The sequence below is a fragment of the Myzus persicae genome, unplaced genomic scaffold (assembly GCF_001856785.1).
Source record: "Myzus persicae strain clone G006 unplaced genomic scaffold, MPER_G0061.0, whole genome shotgun sequence".
NCBI lineage: Eukaryota > Metazoa > Arthropoda > Insecta > Hemiptera > Aphididae > Myzus > Myzus persicae.
The window spans coordinates 187919-210125 of NW_019102340.1; the positions used below are offsets into that span (position 1 = coordinate 187919).

Below are 22207 nucleotides of genomic sequence, written 5' to 3' on the forward strand. Positions count from 1 at the left end.
AAGTGGTCAATTTTGGCAATTTCGCATTACGGCAGCTAAACTGTATAAAATTTTACAAAAAATTTTGTTTATTATGTTCGTGATATATAATATTTAATGCTATAATTTCTTATATTTAATTATATTTTAGTAGGTAGCCATTGGATATTAATTCATCAAAATTAAAAATAATAGTTTGAGTGTACCCCGCATAGACAAACTATAAATTCAGACCGAACATGTAGGCATTTGTTTATTATTAGGTTCGAATAAAATTGAAATTTTCAGTTTGCTTTTCGAATAACTCGTTGAAACATTCGTTCAGCGTAACACCGCTGAAAAATGATAACAATAAAGTGGTGTTAGATAATTTATGATTATTGGAACAAATGAAATTTTGAACACTTTACGTTCAGGCCCTTTACCATTTGATCATTTAAACGTTAGGTTTATATTATGTACTGCAGTCGGTTGCACGCATAACGATTGTGCAGCCTTTGTCGTATATTGGACGGACAACGAGAGCACTCAAATCTCTATTACAATTATTATTATCATCATCTCGGTCGACAAACACACACACACAATATATTATATATAATACAATTTATTATATGGTTTGATGAATATTATTTATGATATGATATATAGGTGATAGGTATATATGAGTTTTAAACGGTCCAATTTCCGGCGAAAACACGAAACCACTCCAACGCAGTGATATATATATATATGAAAATAGCGCTGCCGCCAAAGACACTCGCACGAGGGAAAACCTTTATTTTTTTTTCCACCTCCCTTTCGTCACCGCCTCCGTACCACCTGTCATCGAACAGATACGGCACACCGAGTATTTATTTTTGCTTTTTTCTTTTCCCTCTTTTTTTTTTTTGCCCCGTCCACCCGTTGTTGTTGTTGATTGCGAATTTAATCTATCGCGAGGACTGAGGCGTGCAGAAACGGGAAATTGCGGTGTACTGCCAAATCGAATTGTGAACCCAACGAACCGCACCGGCGACGACGGTATAGCGGCGGCGGCGGTGGCGATGGCGGTGAAAGAGATTGCTACCAAGCGCTGACTGACGCGCGTCATGCACCGTCCGTACCTCAGCCGCCTCACCACTGAGGCACCTCCACCGCGGCGGCAGTCTTACCGTTTCAAATTTCGTGCATAATAATATATAATACATATTATTATTTCGTCTCGAGATTTTGCGTTGTGTGATAATTATACCGGAGAAACGATTTTAGCCCATACGAGCAGAGCACACGTCTGCAGCGGTGTATTATGTGTAATAGGATGACACCGCAGAAGGTAAGAAGTATATAATTCAAAACGCAGCAGCAGCAGTCGTATAATGAATTTCATGATATTATTATCAACAGCCGGTGAGCGAAAGTTGCAAAACGACGAAAAATTGTCGGAGGTAGGTAATTCGATCCCGAAAGCGACGGGAAAGGACTCGCCCCGGTCTTAATTGATGTTATAACTTTTCGTCTTGGAAACGCGATATGCTAATATACAGAAATGTCATTTGGAAAAGTGATCTTTAAAAGACCTCCGGCGCGTGGCGTGGCGTATTAATTCGAGAGAGTAGGGCAAAATCGACTTAACATAATTATTCACAGGTAATCGCGAACGTTTTTCGTCTTACCGGAATCGCGTTTGCAGCTTAAATTCACAGGCAAAATTATCAGGAGTAGGTGCCGCGAGCTTGAATTGGCTCGACGACTGTCTCTCCCCAAATGGGCACTCTTAATTTATGTTATTTACGGATAATATTATGAATCTTATTTTATATTAATAAATCTAATACGTTCGGTATAAAACCAAATATTATAATATTATTGTTTACAATAATGATTTAACGAAATGTGAGAATATAGTAGGGCAGTCATCGTGATGCTAGCGGATAATATTGACTGAATTAAATGTTACATAGGGAGCTGCCTCTTTTTCGGTTTTTTTTTTTAAATTGCACCCCTAGTCGTATTTACTTCTCAGAAAGGCTGGTGGTGCGTGATGTAAGGGACATGTACAATCGACGCATATAAGACTGTTGCAGTTTAAGACGTTGCAGACGATGATAGGCGGAGTAACGAACGAAACGCATCCATGGCACGACGGGCGGCGGTAACGAAGGATCGGGCGCTTGTAACACTGCGATTCTCGTTTGCCGAAGAAAAGTAAAACGGAAAACCTTTTAGGTAAATTAATCTGTCGGAATCGGGCTAGCGCGCGAGCAGCGGGACGGTCCCGGAGGAGGCATCGGCTTCGGTGGCGTTTTATCCGGCCGCTAAAAGCCCGAAATAGCGTGATAAATGGCACTGATAAATAAAAAACGCTTTGCGGAAAGGCCGACGGTAACTATACACACTGACAGACACACACACGCGCGCGCTCGATCTCCTAAACACTATTATAGTCCTCGCAAGTATAATACACCTATATATGTGTGTGTGTGTGTGTGTGTTTGGTGCTTTTTCTTCTTCGCCATATTATATATAGGTACCTATAATATGTACGTATATATATATATATTATATTATATTGACTTGGACGGACCGCTCGCGTAATCCGATATTTTTTGCGTTCAAGCTGACGGTGTAGACGGATCGGCCATCGATAAACATTATACATGTATAGAGGGCGACACATCATCGTGGATTTTCCACACAGTGTTGTATAGGTACCCAAATGTACGCGCGCGCGCGTGTGTGTGTGTGTGTGAGTGTGTAATAATACTTTTTTCGACTTGAAAAATAACCGCCGCCGCCGGTTGATTTAGCGACTGTGATTTTTATTTTATTACTATTACTATTATTGTTGTTGTTTTATGTATTGTGATTCCGCAGAAAACGAAAATAAAATTTAAACGAATTGTACGGTTCCAACTCGTGTAGTCGTTTGCTTTGAGATAATCTGACATTTCTATTATTGTAATCGAATGACGACCGTTCTTTTATCTCGTTCTCTTTCCATACTATCTCTACAACAACTCATTGTTGTCGTATATTGTACGTTCTGTGTAGGAAGCCGCACGAATACTTCAATAAAACATCATATAACTTTACCACATTATACAATACAATACAATAGAAAAACAGCATATAATATCTTGCTGGAAAAAAAAACGTCTCTTGTGTTCAGTCCACAACAGAGGATAATATGCCGATATAGGTTCTTACAAACAGTAACAATAATAAAAACTGAGCAAAAATACAAGACAGTCGATTATTTCTATTGAAGTCATTACGTTAACAATCGTTTTTACTATTCGAGAGGATGGGAAAAAATACGATTTTGAATTATTAAAACGGTACAAAATGTTTATAACTTTCAAATTACAACGGAGAGAGGAAAAAAAACAGAAAATAAGTGCATCGTATATAGGTAAGATGTACTTACGTATTTTCCTTATTTCCATTATATAGGTACCCACGCGGCATGTACATAATAGTCGGAGCATGCGATATATAAGGGACGCAGCAGGTATATACGACTGCAGAGGTATACATTTTTAATCTTTGAACGACTTCTTTTTTTCTTTTTCTTTTTACAGCGCTCACAATAGAAAACAAAAAATATCGAATGAAAAATAAAGGGTGAGAGAGAAAAAACGAACGTAAGGTTTTTGGCATCGGACCCGGTCTGGAAATTGCTTTGGTTAACAAAGAACCCCCTCGCCTGCCTCAAATCCTACAGCTAGCTATATCAGCCGGTATCGCAGACGTTATCTGGACCGAAAAATATGTAGGCCGTTCTTGTCGTACATAATATACATATATATATATATCGTTTAAGACGACTTTACCGTGGCGTAAACTATGGGGTGCGTAAACAATTGAACGACGACGGTCCTGCCCCGGGCCCGAGGCGTCGTGGCCGGTGTGGTGTCGGTTGTGTCGCCGAGATTACGATAACACTTAGACTTTAGAGAAATCGAGGACCCCGGGGGTAATAATATTCGGATGGGGGGGGGGCTGTTTAACAGACGCAAACTTGCCGTACGGCTAAACGGGAATTATCATCTACGTCTCTCTCCCTCTCACTCACCCTCTCCTTTCTGTCTCTCCCTCACTCCCTCTCCCTCGTCGTATCTCCGGTCCGAAATTAACTTGTGTACATAATATTATTAAGCGCGTGTACAGAGCCTAATTTCAACATCATAAAGTATTAACCGCGACGATCCGATTCCCGTCGGCCGTAAAGTACAACAACAACTCATATGTGCGTCGCCCGACTGCGTTGTACCAACAAGTGTATATACTATATATATATATGCTAATACAATAATAAAAAAAACTTATGTTAGACGTTGGGCTTAAAAAACACGTCTGCCTTCGATTAAAACAGACGTATGGTAGTTACGTAAGTAGGTGATGATAATTTTCGATTGTCGTTTTCTCGACGCTTCGCGCAGATCCGATGAATGCGATTGGCTCGCGATAAAAATATATCCTACGAAGTCGTCATCGTCGATATACCGCAGCCTGCAGCCACCCCGGGTTTTCGCACGGCATGACGTGCCATGTATTTGTATTGGATCTCGCCCGAACGCACACGCGAATCAACGATAACGAATTTAACTCTGCGAAACTTTTCCGAAACGCAAGTTGGCTTTTTTCCGTTCAATATATATATATATATATATATATATATATATATATATATATGTAACAGAGTTGAAACTTTTCGATTCGCGGAAACCAAGAGCTATGTAGCCGCCACCGTTGCCGGATGAACGGTCACCGACGAATGCAGTATCCGCGGGATTAAGACATATTTTTATTTTTTTTCGTAAACATATTGCTCACGATATCGTCTTCACAGCAAGGTGCTGGATGTCGTCCGGGAGTGACAATTGGTGGCGCGGGGGGGGGGGGGGTCGTAGCATTCGCCAAAATCGCGTCCGCGGGGCGAGCGACAAACAGTCAAACGCCCTTGTATATTGTAAATGACGGAACCGCGTAATAGGATTTCCTGTGCTGGCGTGAGTTTTCGGGGCGGGAAATTTTGGAAACGGCCAGGTTCTATCTATATTATTATTATATAATATATTAAATTGTCTAAAAGTCAGCTACGCGTCGGTTCCGGTCCCGAAAACAACGATCCCGCCGGTTCATCCCGATCGCTGATCCGTACACACAGTATCTGTTATTTACAGTTGTTTTATTATCAGGATTGCCGTTTCCCGTGATGCATAATTAATAACCCAAACACAACTTGCGCATTGTTTATAATATTATATTGTCAATAAGCCTCTTTCTAACGTCTTTTGCGCGCGCATTGGGAATTCTATATGCAGCCGCAGTACCTATACAGTAATAATATATAAACCTATATCATATAATAATGTATTGTTTTTCATCCTTTTAGAGGCTGCGTGTGACAGGCGACTGGCGACGGCGACAGTGTGTAGTAGTGAGTTTTATATACCTACACGTGCGCAAAATATAAGTTGGCCTCAACGGTCGGCCGGTCTCCGGAAACTGAAAGTCGCAAGTCTCGGAGGACGTCTCCGCGGCCGTCATACGATTCCCAGCGCGCCCCGGCGAGTCTCCAGCGGTCAGTCTACCGCATATTATATTATTGTTGTGTGTACCATTTTTCAGTGAGATATATGTTGCATGATCCGTGCAATACTATAATGTGTATTATTTTTGTATTATATTGTGTATTATTTTTGAGCATCGGATTCTCGTCTTCCGACCGTCGCTGAGGAATATTACTGCGATCCGATAGACGGAGGCACACACAGGGAGATACGGAGAAAGACAGAGCGAGAGAGAGAGAGAGAGAGAGAGAGAGAGAGAGAGAGAGAGAGAGAGAGAAAGTGAGACTGAGGAGAGAATATCAGACGACACACCGATGTGATACACAACCTCCCGCCGTTGATTATGGAATTCGGGTCAACGAGTTATAATATACTGTTATCGCATCGACGTAATCTTGTACCCAACTGGCGTTTCCCAAGTGGCACGATCGGTTTTCGGCGCAAGAAAGACAAATTTATGATGATTCAACGCTCAACGCGAAATCGAAATTATCACAATCAGACCATAAACATTAAGGATTTATAGAACCATATTAATAATATAAATTATTGTTATTATATTATCATACTCTCGTGTTGAAATCATTATAATAATAATAAAAGTAGGTAGTTTATTGTATGTATCATATGATAATATGCTGAATGCGCGTACCGATATAAGATATTTTTGTAATAATATTACACGTGAAAATGTTCGCACTATTATAACTTAATATAAACGGTGTATTGTTGCAATAAAAATATTCGTTTACGATAATGTGGTCGTAATGATAGAATATCACTGTATATAGGTTTATAATATGTTTAAAATAGTAAGTGAACTGCAACGTTTTGTCGTAGGTATATAATAACTGTAATTTTATAGCTTATGTTTTTTAAATATTAAACAGAGGTGAAAGCTTAAAAGACACTTTAAACGAGTACATATGGTTGAAAAATGTAAATTTATGATATTTTTAGTACGAGAAAAAAAGCGACGGGGTTATCATACATATACTCTAAGGTTGGTGTATATTAACAAAATCATTTATTTTTTATGTTCACGGTAAAAATATGTTTAAAACTGAAATTCATAATTTAACAGTATTAAATGAAATGGAAAGAACGGATACTCTCATTAAATTAAATACATATCGGTATGTATAGATTCGAAACGTTCAAAGTTTTAATTTAAAATACAGAAACTTTATTTCGCCCGGGAAACGCACGAACTCTGGACGTACAGAATTGTTTATGCGAATTTACATTAAACAATTACTCTGGGAACGGATACGAAGTAATTTGTTTAATTATCCGAGTCGATAGTCGATTAGGTGTACATTTTTCATTTTAGGTCGGTTAAACTCTTACGGAAAACGATTTTGTATAGAGTGTTGTGCGTTTTTTTTGCCGTCGGTGCGTATAAATTAAAAACAAAACTAAAAACCGCGCAGGAGAGAATTGCGACGAAGATAACAATACAAATGTATACACATTATATTGTCGTGCTTTATAATACATATAATATACATATATATATATTATATATATATACATCGACACTGTGCGATCGCGTTATTTTATAATACAATACTTAAATACATTTCATCGCAATATACAATATATATATATATATTTATGTTTGAGCAGAGGATTTTGGCTTTATATTATTCCAAGTTGCTCGCCAAAAACTGGAGACCGGTGTTTTTGCGCTCACTGGCATCCGGCCATATATATTTTGTTATATTATATAGACGCATATTCGATGCGGTTTCGGGCAGCCGACGTTATATCGTCATATTATTAACAAACATCAGACCTGGCCGGAGGTCGCCCAGACGCGGTAAGAATGGTTTTCGCCAGCGGTGAGATCACGTTTTTCCGTAGAACCGTACACATCCGATCGTGTGCTACACCGAAACCCATGTCGACGCACCACCGAAGTCCTCATCTGTGAAAAAAGTCTGCTCACACGATAAACCGCTAAGCATCATTACCGACTACGATGATTAGCGATATACTTAAAGTCTCGGGGAACAGACCCTTTCGGTTCGGCTGCAGGGTACCGTCGTGTAAGGGTAGAGGGTTGGTGGTACGACAGCGCAGGCGTACTTTGAGGGTGATCGTTTTTTGGTATTTGTCTTATGATTGTATTTCTACGACGATAAAATGTATGTTCGCACGATATCATGTTACTCAATACAAAAAAAAAAAATAAACAACAGTATCGATACAGCTGCAGTTGGTGCGCAGTTGAGAAAAATTAAAAAGGTTGTTCAATGCGGTGCGTGTAGGAACAGGGCGATTATTTCGTATCAAGATTTGTGTTTAAAAAACTTGTAAACGTCCCATCGCCCACCCATCTGATCGAGCTGCTTCGGACGCGCCACCGGGGGTCGTGCTATGATGGGCACGACACCGTTATTAATCTATACGCGACGATGAGCCCGTTATTTGTCCCCTACACGGCCCGGTGGTGCACACGCACATATTACAATATTATACGGCCGATGTATGTACACACGGCGACACGGTTCAATATGATCATTATTAATATATATATGTATATATATATGATGTATATAGGTACCGGTGTGTACACCAAAACGGTTTAATAATGTATAATAACGCCCGAGTGCCCTCGGTATACAACGCGGGACGGCAAATTTCGGAAACCAATGACGTGGACATGCGCGTGTGCGCATCAGCAAGTTGTGTTTGGTTTGTGTGTGTGTGTGTGTGTGTGTGTGTGTACATAGGACGGTACAATCGAGCTCACCAAAAGTTGTTATCTCGTTTACGTATCCCGCGAGGCCGTACACGGGCCGACCCTCGTTTATCATAACTATTTATTATCATTATTATTACCGTTATTATTATTGCTGTGTGCGCTGTGTGCATGTAATATTATTAGGCTTCGTACTGACGCGTTTTAACAGATTGCGAGACGGGGCTCACGGCGGTCCTGTAGCAAGCAATTACTTTCGTGTGCGCGCACGTATAGCATGTACATAAATTACATCGTATACGTATATATATATATAATACTGCGTAGCCGTAAGTCAAATAACACTTGTCAAAACCACATTTGACGAATAAGACTTTATCACCGTCATCGCGTTACCCTGCAGCGAATTCCGCGTCTCTCCAGCCACCACATCCAGTAGTGCCCGCCTGCCGTAAACACATTTATTGTATTAGCGTTTTGAGGTTTTTTCAAAAATAAATCGAAGGGCCGCAGTACTTACACTTATTCAACTTGTATTTTTAGGATATTTTTTTTTTCTATAATAAAAACGTTTGTCGGCTTATAAAATACTATATGAACTTGTCAGTTGGTTATTATGATTTGTGTTCAAACGCAATAACTGAATTCCATACTTCGTGTGCTTTGAATGCCGACTATATGGTGTGCGGGTTAGTAAACTTACAACATGTCTGACTACAGTGACTACCGAAACCATAGAGGTGGCAGATATCAGCGAGGATCGGTTGTTATGTTATTGTCAGGGTGGTTCAGTTCTACGAATTGCTAATCGAGTTTGTATCCATAAGGTTTCTTGTTATTGTTATTTTTGATATAAGACTCAAAATTAAAATTCCACTTTCAACAATACACTATATACTAGGAACAATAATTATAAAATATATCTGCTTTTCGAAAATACATTAACTTTTAAACGTTTTCTATGCGAGTTCCGAAGACCATATCATTATAATAAACGTAATGATTGTTCAGCTAACATTTATTTAGATGAGTTATTTTAATTCAAAAATTCTCAACACAGATAAGTTTATATAATGTAATGTATTTCGTTATATTATGCTATGTCCAGCGTTAAAACACGTAGGTATATTATAATATTATAATATTTTCACTAAGCGAGATATCAAATATTTAAAATAAATGATTACCGTCCCACAACCATTAGGTATCCGTTAATTAAGAATAAAAACTTTTTACATTATGTCAAACAAGATAATTATAAGTAATCTGATATTTTCTTTGGTAACCGTAATAAAATTTCGGGTGTTAATATTAACTTCGCATTAATATTATAAGAAACTATAAAAACATCACGATGGAAAAAAACACCATAATGAAGTTTAACTTGAAAACAAATTACAATAAATTAGTAACAATTTCGTGTTGTTTCTATGATGAATATACGATATATACAATTATAATTCACTATAAAAGTAAAACTATTAAAAATATTACATTAACTAATTTCAGCTTTAATTATATTTATCAATTCAAAAAAAGAAAAAAATAATTAATAAATATAGTAGAATGAAAATCAATTAACTACCAAAAATAAAATTAAAAAAAGAACGTCGTTGTGCGTTTAATGACAAAATAATAATATATTAAATAACGTATTTTTCGAAAAAGTTTAAAGAATTAATTTACTTTAATAAAGTGCACAAAGAAAGTTATAAATATTTTAATAAATCGTTTCGATGTCTGTGAAAATTAATTTAAATGAAAATAGAGACATAAATCGTTCGGTAATATGATACGCTTATTGCCAATTTGTTATTGAACTTTCGTTCAAGGAATATTATAATACTTTGAACATTATAATTGTTTAGTTTAGAAAGCAGTACCTTCTGATATTTTACAGCAGACCCTTCGTACCAAAAAGTCGAGGGAAAACCAATTAGAAAAATCAAATTTTATATCACTACAACTCTTCGCACACAAAGAGATTTGTCTCAGGCAAAATGTTTGATGATTCCGAGAAAAGATGGTCGCGGAGAAGGATATTATAATATTATTATGGTAAAAACGACGACTATAGAACCAATCGTAAATCACACGATATAGTATTGTTATATGAAAACGAGAACGGCTGCTGCAGTTATACGAAAATGTAAAAACAAAAAAAAACTCTAGAGGAGAAAAAGTTTCCTTTTGGACCGCGTACATCTATTATTGCGGACAGTAAGGCGAGAAAGGCTGCGGAATAAACTGCGTTATCCAGGGTTGAGGCTGCAAAATAATTCCAAGAACCCTACGTATTGTTGCAATTTCGAGCAGCCGCGACACTCGCTATCGTGACAAAATATTGTTATCATCATCCATAAGATCGTCATTATTACCGTTTAATTCACACCGATGTTGATGAGTATTATTATGCTGCAACAGACTTCGGATATCGTACCATAGAATGTCATCGTTGTTAACTCCTAGCGTTTGACACGAAATATTACAAGTGACTATTATGTCTAAAAGTAAAAAGGGATGTAGTAGTGTAGTACGAATCGAACGTCGCCGTCGCAATACAACAATGTTATAACTGAATGGCCAGGATTTAAACGAAAAAGCTATTTTCGTGTATATATTTAACATTGAACAATATAGACCTTATACTCGTAGACAAGTAATGAGAGTATACGGAGAGCGGAAAAAGATAAATTACACTTTTCGGGTACTGAGTTACTCATATGTAAAGTAGTTGAGGCTACGGTAAGATACGGTATAGTAGATACATAGATTATTGAACTTTGTTTAGGTCATGCAACGTTGCTGGACGTTTTACCTTTTCTCGTAATGCTGTTGTTAAACACTTTTTATACATAAACAGTTTATAGATGGAATACAATCATCCTGATATTCGTAATCATCATTTCGTGATCTATTCGTAATCTATACAAAGTTCAATGCTAAACAACAACTAAAAAAACTTGTTCATCGCATATGTCTGTATAAGCGGTTGAATATTATTAAAACTTGCGATTAAAAAATGTACAGTAAATAGATCAAGAATTGTTTTCGAAATATTACAAAGCTTTAGTCCGTGACAGACTCAGCGTTCTTAGTTTGAAAATCAAAAGAAAAGATACCCATTATTGTATAACATGGCGTCGGTCGGACACTAACTTAGAAGCTAAAATCATAATTGTTTTTATTTTGTTAGAGTGTAATTAATAATAAGTACGCCTAACATAAGTTTGTACTTAATTCATAGTTTCTTACATAATATTTTAATGATAATATTAGGAATTGCTCAAATGTGATTGCTTTAAGAATGATCCATAATTGTAAAAAAAAACTGCAGATCGCAATATTATATTAAATTACCTATTAACAATGACAGTGATTTCTATAAAAATTGAAATTATATAATATAATTATTTTTTGTTTTAATAATTTCGTTGATTGTTTTTTTTTCACAGAATATTCATATTTTTTAAACTCTATTCATCGTCATAATATTAATAACGTTTGAATATTTTGCAATGATGTTTTTCGTATTTATTTCACGTATTGTTTTCGCTTGAGTATAAGCGCATTAAATTATAGTTAACAATGTTTTTGGCATACAATTTCTGGCCCTAATTATAACAATAGTTTTATTATCTTACGTACAGATATTATGTGAGAGAGAATATTATACCCTGGCGATGGTCGTAAAAATCTCAAAATGTGATGCGACAATCAGTGAACTCTAGTGCACGACAAACGCAATTAAAACTTTGGAGAGTAATAGTTTCGTCGTATATTATTGTATAACGTACAATGTGCACATATATTTATATAAAAGTATAAGTATAACGTAATTGGTGCGTCGGAAGGGAATACAGATAAAACCAAGTTATTCAAATCGTCGGGACAATAAAAGCTCGCCGTGGATTATAATTAGTTTTTTCCCCTCTCCCCAAACTCAAACCTCTAAATCACCAAACGATAAAAAAAAAGAAGTTAAATATATTATATTTATATTATACGTGTAAGGACGTCGAGGAGACGTCAGATCTGTTTTTTTGTTTTCAGAGATAAAATCGTATATAGGAAACGAATGGCTTAAAAAACAAGTATGTAAAGCAAATGCGTTTTTATTTCGACCCGACGGACGGACGGTTATTAGGTGTGACAGGAATTAAAATTATTAACAAAAATAAAAAGTCACGATAACCAACAAAATATGTTCGTCGCATTCGACCACGTTGGAGTCAAAATGGTGACGATTTATAGTAACTGTGTGGTGCAAACAATCTGTAATGACCTTAACGGATCGGTGGTCGCTATTAAAATAATTTCTCTTAGAATTTATAGAATGAAAAAAAAAAACAATAACAGTCGTCAAGTTGTAATTAATATTATGCGTGGTATCGTAAAACGAGTTCAAACGAATAGATTTTACGATTTTAGTTCATATATCATAGTGACGTGTGTAATGTCGTTTTATGACAAACTTTATTTTATTTAATGTCGAAGGACATGACATAATATAATAACGTTTTTACCTTTACTACATGCAGGGTTGTTCGAAATTAATCATCCGATTGCTTTTACACTAGGCTTCTAAGGTCATATTATCTTACGCCACGTGACGACTTATTTTTGGGATACGTTAAAAACGTATAATATTGTATACACACAACCATTATCATCAACCACAGAGGTGCTAACAAAACAATTCACCAAGTCAACTACTGCAATGTGCATATTATGCGCGGAATGAAGAATTTGATAGTTCCGATTAGAATATTATGTTGACAGTACACGTCTTATGCACAGTATCGATTAAACGTGTTTATATCATGATTGGCGTTTTGAAGACTGACAAGAATTTTTCAAACGAATCTCGGCTTAATGCTTGCGAGCAACACCCCCCTCCTCCAAATCAATCCTACTCGATGGTTTGCCGAAATCTACTGTAATCATTTTACAAAAGGCGCAATATCGCAATAATACTCTAGCGAAATGAACAATTTAAACTGAATCGTATTTATATTATTACATAGTTCCCCTCGTTTTCCGAGACAATCACGTGTGAGTGTGTGTTTGTGTGTGGGCGTGGGTGTGTGCTCTCGTTGACCGTATCTTAACTGAGATTGGGAGTTGTTTCAGTATAGTTTTCGTCGTCATTGTTGTCGTTGATATCATTATTATTATATTATTATCTGAACGGCGAGGCGGACGACGCAAGAAAAAAAAATGGAAAAAACCTACCTACTGCTGTCAAATCTTTCGAATTTCGTCCACCCGTCACGACGGCGGCGGTAGGCGGTAGCATTACGACCAGGCCGCCGTAGGTCAGAAGAAAATTTTATTGCAATATCACTCTCCGACTCCCCGTGACCCACCCGACTTAATATAAATAAATATATATATATGTGGACGGTTTAACGTCATTATTTTACCTTATCTCGGATTTCTTGTCTCATTTTCTCCCGCTCTTCCTCCATTTTGCGGTGCTTCTCTTTGCGTCTTTCCTCGGCCTCCCGGATTGCCTCCAACCGTTCCCTCTCTGCTTCTGCGTTTTTCTCTTTGTCCTCGGCCGATTCACCGCCATCGCCCACTGCCCCTGTAAAACACAAAAATGAAAAATATTAATAGGCTTTTTCTTGGAATTCACCGCAAAAATAAATTTATATTAATATGATAACAATATTATTAACGAAACGCGGGAGCGGAGACGTCAAAAAATATTATAGGAAAACATGCAGTACACATTATAATTGTATACGGTTAAAAAATACGTTTTTATTATTATTACTTTTCTATCCGACGAACAAAAAATCGATTTAACCATACGAAGGAAGAGTCATGTATTATTATATTTTACTATTATTTATGAAATGAATATATAAATATACTTAACGCCTCAAACAAAGTTGCCAACTATAATAAACTCGCAAATCCTTAAATTGCCGACGGTGACTATAATAATTGTTTCAAACTATCGTTACAGATATATTGTTAATGAATATAAGTTTATAGGAACGGCGGTGGCTAATAATCAATTTATTTTTATTTTTTTTAATTACTTTATACCGAACATAATACTTTAAGCCTTCGATTCCGATTAATCGCCGGCGTATATAAAATACATAATGAAACAAACGAACCAGATGAATTTGATTAATTTACTATAATGTTTCGAAAAAGTTTAATGCCGGCGACGTGTACGATATTTTAATTAGTAACTTCAATTCAAAGGCTAGAGTTTATTTATCTTTTATCCAGATGTACTGCACTTTTAATTTATTTTAAATATATACAAACAATCAAGTGTACATAATATAATATTATAATATTATATGATACAAAATACGGATGAAAAAAAAATATATTACAATGTTTGTTATGGAATTATTCGAATCTCTGAAACCACAAACAACTTTTTGAATCCGAAAATAGCGGTGGTTTGTTTGCGCAGAAAAAAAAACTTAATTTAGAATTTTAATATTTATACAATTAATTACAACGTGAAAAAAAGCACGAGCAAACAATCGATTACACTGTCTTATATTATAATAAAAAACTTAATTTCGTGACAATAACCTACTGGGGCACACCCAAAGTACATAAATCGTGAGTATGATAAACATATATATTATTAATAGGCACATAATATCAATTTTTATTTTCAATAGTTCAATAAATTACAAGACACGATGACACGGCGTCTTGGATAGGCGATTTCGCAGCACCACTGTCGTGAGACAGTTTTTCCGTTACAATAATCGTAATCTGGTACCAGTTATCTGGTTATGGTCGATTGATAATTTTATTAAACGACGTCGATACAGTGCGAACGAGTTTATAGTGACAATATGTATATAATATGTGTTGAGGATACATTATTGTTCAAACGTCCATGTGTTTATAACGACTGAGTGCTATTAGACCATCATCCGCAAAGTACGCGCAAGTTGCTGTGTATGATAATATGATCGAACAAACCTACCCTCGTTCACCCGAGCCAATAGGTGCGATAATATATTATTTTATAAGCGATTAAATCGGTTAAACGTCTATAAACGGATTTCGCCACCGCCGCCGCCGCCACAATAAGCACTCGCTTTTCCGCGTCTACAGTTCGCGGACATTTTCTTATTCGATTGATACCAAGAAAATGCACCGCCGCCGAAGCGTGTCTCGGTATTTACAGAATTCAATTTGCGGTTACGTAATTCGACGGAATCGTTTTAAGTGTATTAACGGCGGTGGTATTGTTGTTGTCGCGGAGTGCGCCGCGTGTGTATACATTATATCGGAATTAGCGCTCGTGGCCTAAAACCATAATAATTCATGATTGGTTTTGAGTTTCTGGGATTTGCAATAATGATTTTGTATCACGATTTCGGCCGGGATTAAATTTAATACAACCCGGGTATAACGGTGCACACATGGTCGTAGGGTTGTACAAGTGTGTGCATATGCAACGCGAATATAATAATATAATATTGTAATAATAGTTAAACGTGAACACTGGCTGAGAGAAACGCGGCGTACTCGAGAGGACATATATTTTGAAAGAAGTATTTTTTACTGCACCGAAAACGGAAATCCATTTGACGGGCTGACGAGGAAAACCAAACCCCATACGAATCCGTCGAAACTAAAGCGGCAGAATAGGCTTTATTCGATTAGCCTCAATCGCAATATTGTATAATTAATGTTCAGTGCGCCTGGTAGACTATACAGCAGAGCTGTTAAGATTTGCCGACCTAAATCCTGTCTGTCGGTCTACAGCTGATTTGGATGTATTTCTTGCATTTTAATAATCGTACGGAATATCACGGATGAGGCGCCCGACGGCTGTTAAAATATTGTTTTCTCGGTGTTCGTGACGTACACGCGGGCGCAGCCGAATCGGATACGATAAAAACATAATAACAACATGTGCTCGGAGCAAAGGTTCGGAAAACATAAATCTCCGTTTAATTGGGACGTCACTGCTCGTCGAGCTTATACTGCAGCCGCACGCATACGCCTCATACACGCGGGTCGTCTAGATAAGTTGTATAAATACTAATCCCCGTGGGTTTTGAGAATTTCTACAAAAAAAAAAAATCCAATCATATAAGTATAATAGCGACCACGAGACTTACACAAATCCGCTCTGAAAACAATGCGAGTTACCAGAGGTTTCCGAGAAATCACTGGTCTTACTGGTTTACTTGCAGGGTTTTCGTACCAGTGTACTCACATTAATAGTGTAGCACGCGCGCGGTGGACATCATAATATTTTTTTTGTCGTAGTTCTGTGTCGCGTATTTTTTTAATTCCAGATTGATTTTTAGACACATTAATTTTTTTATTTATCTAAAACTTTGACTACAACTAATCACTTATCAGATGTGTAAACGTGATGTAGTAAACTAAAACTGAGTTGTCTTTTTTTTAAATTTACATTTTATGGTAACTTGTAATATCTATCCGAACCGATGTTACGATTATTCCTTTGTTGTTCGATTCAACTGTTTTTCGTTTCTTCGATCAGAAATCAGCCTTCATCAACATTCAATTTTCTAAGCGCATCGAGACTTCTATTAGGACATTCGAGGAGTTCTCTATCGGATTGGAAAGTCGTAGGCCGATAATATCAACACACTGGTTTCGGAAATGTACATTTGCGATGATGAAAAACGCAGTAGTCCACTTTGTCGTAGTTATATTCTCAAACCGTGTAGGTGAAATTGAATGTTTAACGGTCGGCCGACTCGACGGGACTCGAGAACGCACCGATTTCCGTGAGGTTTTCGCATCGTCTAATCTCCATTTCCTTCGGAGTGTACTTAGACAAATTATTGGTATCGAGTGAACCCTATAGCTTCTGTCGTGGTTTAAATTCTCTCTCAGCGCGGGAGTGTACAAATTAGCGTCGGAAATATTTCTAGTCTGTTTGAAGTCACTTCCGGCGCTCCGCGACGAGGTAATTTATCTCAGGCTCATGTTTATATTACCCAACAGTGATATTGGGTCTGTTATTCAACTTTGCAATTATTTACTTTTCACGGACGACCTTATAAATTATACGCTGAAATTACAGCTATACATATTATAATCTAGCATAATGACGGTTTAATTTAATGCAATCCGATTTAGATACGGTTTTAACAAACAATTGCCAGTGGGTACTTAAATGGATGTAGTATAATAACATTTACAAATAAATTTCAATCCTTGTAGATGTGTTTTGAAATAATTATAATTTTAACATCATACAGCCAAGTTAGAAAACAATATCATTTATTTATTAATCGTATATTTATCTTATAGAATATGATTAACTCAGAATCTTACGATTTTCCGCGGTCAACCTTCTTCCATTATTATGATCAGTCGCACTAAAATCTGTACGTTTTGTTTTTATTAAAGAATCCGAGTAAATACGTTTGGATTGATATATTATATTATATATTATATATTATACATTATACAATATATTTACAGTATATTCAATATTTATTATTGCCCTAACTTATAAAGTTGTAAGCATATAACATGACACAATAATGAATTTTAAACGAAAAATAAAACCAAATTAGGCGTACCTTGTTTGCTGTCCTGGTTTTGTGTAATTGATCGGTAAAATATAATGATATGGCTATAATCAGCACGAGAAAACACAATATTTACACGCTATATTATTAAAATGACGTGGTTAGGTATATAACACACAGTGGTTCTCAAACCAATTAGGGATTAACCCTCAGAGGTGAATTTAATCATTATTAAAGAGATAATTTATTTTTCGTTGAACAGTCTGAACTTTAAAACTTAGATTTGAATGGTAATAATTTTCTAAGTAACCCTAAATACAATAAATAAAACTAATTTTGGATGTTACGTCGATTTTATATGGAAGGGAGCATGATCATCTTTTTTTTTGAATATTCAAGTCACGAAGTATAAAACTATAATATTGAGAACCACTGACCTACACTGTTACACGTACATTGAATGTATGACTGACATATTATTATGGGTTGTTCAATTTATATAAACAATATTCGATTATTTTATGTTAGATATTTATTAGTCAAGTTTATTTTTAAATTAGCGAAGCCATAATAATAAAATATGTATAAAAATTAAGATAATTGATTAACGACCACAAAACTCAAAAACAAAATTTTAAGAACTGTCTAGAAAACTATAAGTGCATTAAAACGAACGTGTTGCTCAAAAAAAGTGGTGATGGTAAAAAATAAATATCGTCGTAAATCACCAAACAGCTCGAAATCTAAATGTAAAATCAAATGTCCAATAAAAAAAATACTCAAAGTTGTTAAGAGCAGTCCGCGGGGAGTCCCTGCGTATCAAAAGTTGATGTATTAAAAAAGTAATCGTCCCAGCTTCAGACACGCCACTGGCGCTTCATCGTCGTGCTCGCCCGATAGCACGACGGCGTGACAGATAATATAACGATTATCATAATAATAATAAGGAGAGGAAAAAACGAAGAGACGTGCCGGATGTAAAACGTCACGTCCGTACGTGATTATCAAACCGTAGCCGTCGGCGATGGATCCGGTGTAGTTGTATACGACGAGGACTGTAATTCGTGGGTCCGAAGACGAGGTTGAAAAAAAAATCCGAAATCCGAGCAGGCGTTCGAAATCAACCGTACTCGCCGTAAATGCATTTGTCCGTACGAGTAAAAACATCATTAACAACAACAACAACAATAACAACAACAACAAAGTTTCTTCTTCCGCGTGCAGGCTTATGTCCGCGTCGTCGGGGAGGTCGACGAAAATAACTGATCGTTTTGAGGTTTTGACCTAAATTTTAATGAAGCCACGGGGTTCGAGCACATTCATTATCGGGGTTCGTGCCGGGAGGGGGGGGAATGGCGGAACAGGATTCGGTGGTAAGTGTGAAGCGGTGTAGGGGTGGTCGGAGGACTGCGTTATTTGCACGCGAGGACGGAGAACCGGATGAGTAATCTGTACGATATATTTCGCTCTGCACAATTTTCGCGAGTCAGGTCTGTGCGGTAATGGTGACGGTCGGGAGGCGGCGGCGCTGCTGTCAAATTAAAAACCTAAAGCTACATTACCGCGCAGTCTCCGACAAGTCGACGGACGAATTGGGCGTATTTGAATGTTTGCGAATCATTTTCCCGTCAGCGGTTGATTACTGACGAACGAGAATATTATCAATATTATATAATCATATCGATGTGCCCTTTTCGTCAAATAGGTCATATGATATTATTTTAGTGCGATGACGATAGTTAGAGGCCAACACTATAACGTAGGTAGTGTATTATTTTCTTTTTCAACGATCGAAATCATTTCCGGTAGGCGGTGATAGAGACCATTATTGGAATGCGACACTACTGTGTTATTACTACAGGTAAACTCGTTGAACAATATATCAATATTATTATAACGTAATATTATAATAATATATCGCGGAGTTTTGCCTTGCGCGTATATAGTTTTCAGACTAAATATAGAAATTAATACACGGTCTTCTGCGCGTAAATCGTATATATTAGAAAGGGTCCGATGCCACATGATTTACTGTTTCAGAACGAAAATTCGCCCGAAAGTTATGCGTTTATAATATTATAATATAATATTATTATTATTATTGACGTTGTGATTTGCTGACGTAGCGCGCGCGATGGAAGAAAGGAAAAACTATTTCGTTGCTTCTGCACTCGTATTCGCACTGATTGACGTGATTTGGACTTGCAGAAACTATTAATGGAAAACGCTTTTTACCGATCAGTGGGTGCGGTGGTGTTCGAACGACAATATCCCGTTTTATGGACCGGAAATGAATTCGTTAACAGACCGAACAGACTAGGAGGCGACGGCGTCGGCAGATGTTTATATCTATGTTGTATATTCGTAGTAGATGAAACGCGTCGTTGCCGCCGGCGGCAAAACTGATTTAAATGCGTCGCCCATGAGCCCACGAAAGAGATTTTTTCTTCTATGATTTTGGACCCAGAATCGGATTCGTCTGGCGACGAGAAAGAGAGAAAAACATTATACGACTACAGAGTCATATATGTTATTTTATACACTGTGTATGTATAAATTCGGATAAAATATAATATAATAATTTGAACACTTTTCAAATGAAAGGGAATAAATAAAAATATACTAGCTACCAGAAGCTATTCCGCCGAGCGATTTGTTGCGATTGAAAATTGTTTGAAATTGTATCATAACACTAGCTATATGTGTGTTTTGCAGATGGCCATTTATATTATATTATTCAAGTCCATTAAAGGTGAGTTAAATGCACCTCGAGGATCCGTTTACAGAGTTTTTATTTTTTATTATATTTTTTTCATTAGCAGTTAACTCGATATGAATTTCCAGCTTTCATTTGAGTTAATATTTTCGAAAGAACATTAAATACCCGAAATTGCGTTTTTACGTCTTTCGTTTCCCCGGCACTGTGAAATGCGAGAAAACAATACGCATTTGTCAATTCCGAAATTGCGAGTTCCCGACCACCGTACGCCGTTGTTCTCGGGGCAATAAAACAAAATCCCTTATTTTCCGTATTTTCTGCAACGGCGTAATAGTAGGCGACGTCGCGTAATTTAATCTAATTTATAGCGATACTTTTTCGGCCGCCCAAAGCGTACGACGTCGACGACAAAACCGGAATCGAATGCTATTAAATTATTTGATTACAATTATATATGTACGGTGTATAACGCGAAAAAACGAGTGGATGACGAACGAGAAACGTATATCCGATCAAATCGAATCGGTCGAAATGTATTCAGTTGTCGTTAGGTAACCGGATTTGGTTCTGTTACACAGGACCTTTAGCCTTCACGTACAAAACTCACGACGATATTCAAACTACGAACAGATGATAGACTATGATATGGCCATTCGAAGTCTGAAACGGTAACGTTTCGTAACGCCCGGTTCGCGATAAAAACAATCACTCCGTATATATAATATTTTATAATAAGATACGATGATATCGAAACGTAACGTTCCGTCCGATCAGATATTCCGGAGACGGTTTTCGACCGCCGGAAGTATGATTTCCATTTGGAAAAACGCGCCCCCAAAACGATATATATATATATATATATATGTATACGCTCCAAAGCCATTTTCGTTTTCGTTTTTTTTTTTTTTTTTTGTCGGACACTAAGCCAATAACGGCCAGATGTTTTCCGCGCCCGTTCACGTAGCTATATCGCGTGTAACGGCTGTTGTTCTGCGGGGCCGACCGTAATACGGGTGTAATAATATATACGGCCGACGTTAATTTTCTGGCCGTATCAATTTTTGGGCGAAAAACTCCGGGCACGTAGAACGACTGAGAGAGAAAAACCAAACCGAACCAAAAATAAAGCACCAAAAACATAATATAGACGCGTCGTCCAAATCGTTTTCGACGAAATTCGTTTATAATGTTAATATTATTGCACACACGTATATACCATTTAATAACGAACGATTCAGTGACACCGGCCGGTTCAGCGTTTATATATTTTTATCGGGTCGAAAACAAAAAAATTAAAATAAAAAAATCATACATTTCACGATGGGAGGAGTTTTTTGTACCACCGAGAAGGGAATCCAAGAAATTCTTCAAAATTATATGGTATTTGAGAAATTCAGAATTTAATCAAAATGTACATAATTTCAGAGGACAAAATACTCGCTCGAGCGTGCTCCACGGCGGTGTAAACAACATAATATTATACTGTATATTATATTCATATTATTATCGTTTATCGACGACATACTCTACAATAACGAATTCGCGTCTAACAGTCAGCGCACTCGACGGGGTGCATCAGACACGCATCATTTTCTACGAAACTTTGTTCATTAGAAAATAATAATTATATAACGACGGTACGAACCTCACTCTCGACACACTCTCGCCGTCTCACCCATGTGATAGATTATCGGTCTCGTTGTACCATATTTATTCAAACACACAC

At 36.9% G+C, this 22207-nt stretch overlaps 1 protein-coding gene across 2 annotated transcripts in view; it reads right to left on the reverse strand.

The window, feature by feature from the left end:
• Window positions 1–22207, reverse strand: part of LOC111031907 (complexin) — a 196843-nt gene that overhangs the window by 17063 nt on the left and 157573 nt on the right. For both annotated transcript variants that reach the window (XM_022312024.1, XM_022312025.1), the window contains one exon: window positions 13671–13834. In XM_022312024.1, the coding sequence (XP_022167716.1) occupies window positions 13671–13834 (164 nt within the window). The remainder of the gene's footprint in view (window positions 1–13670; window positions 13835–22207) is intronic.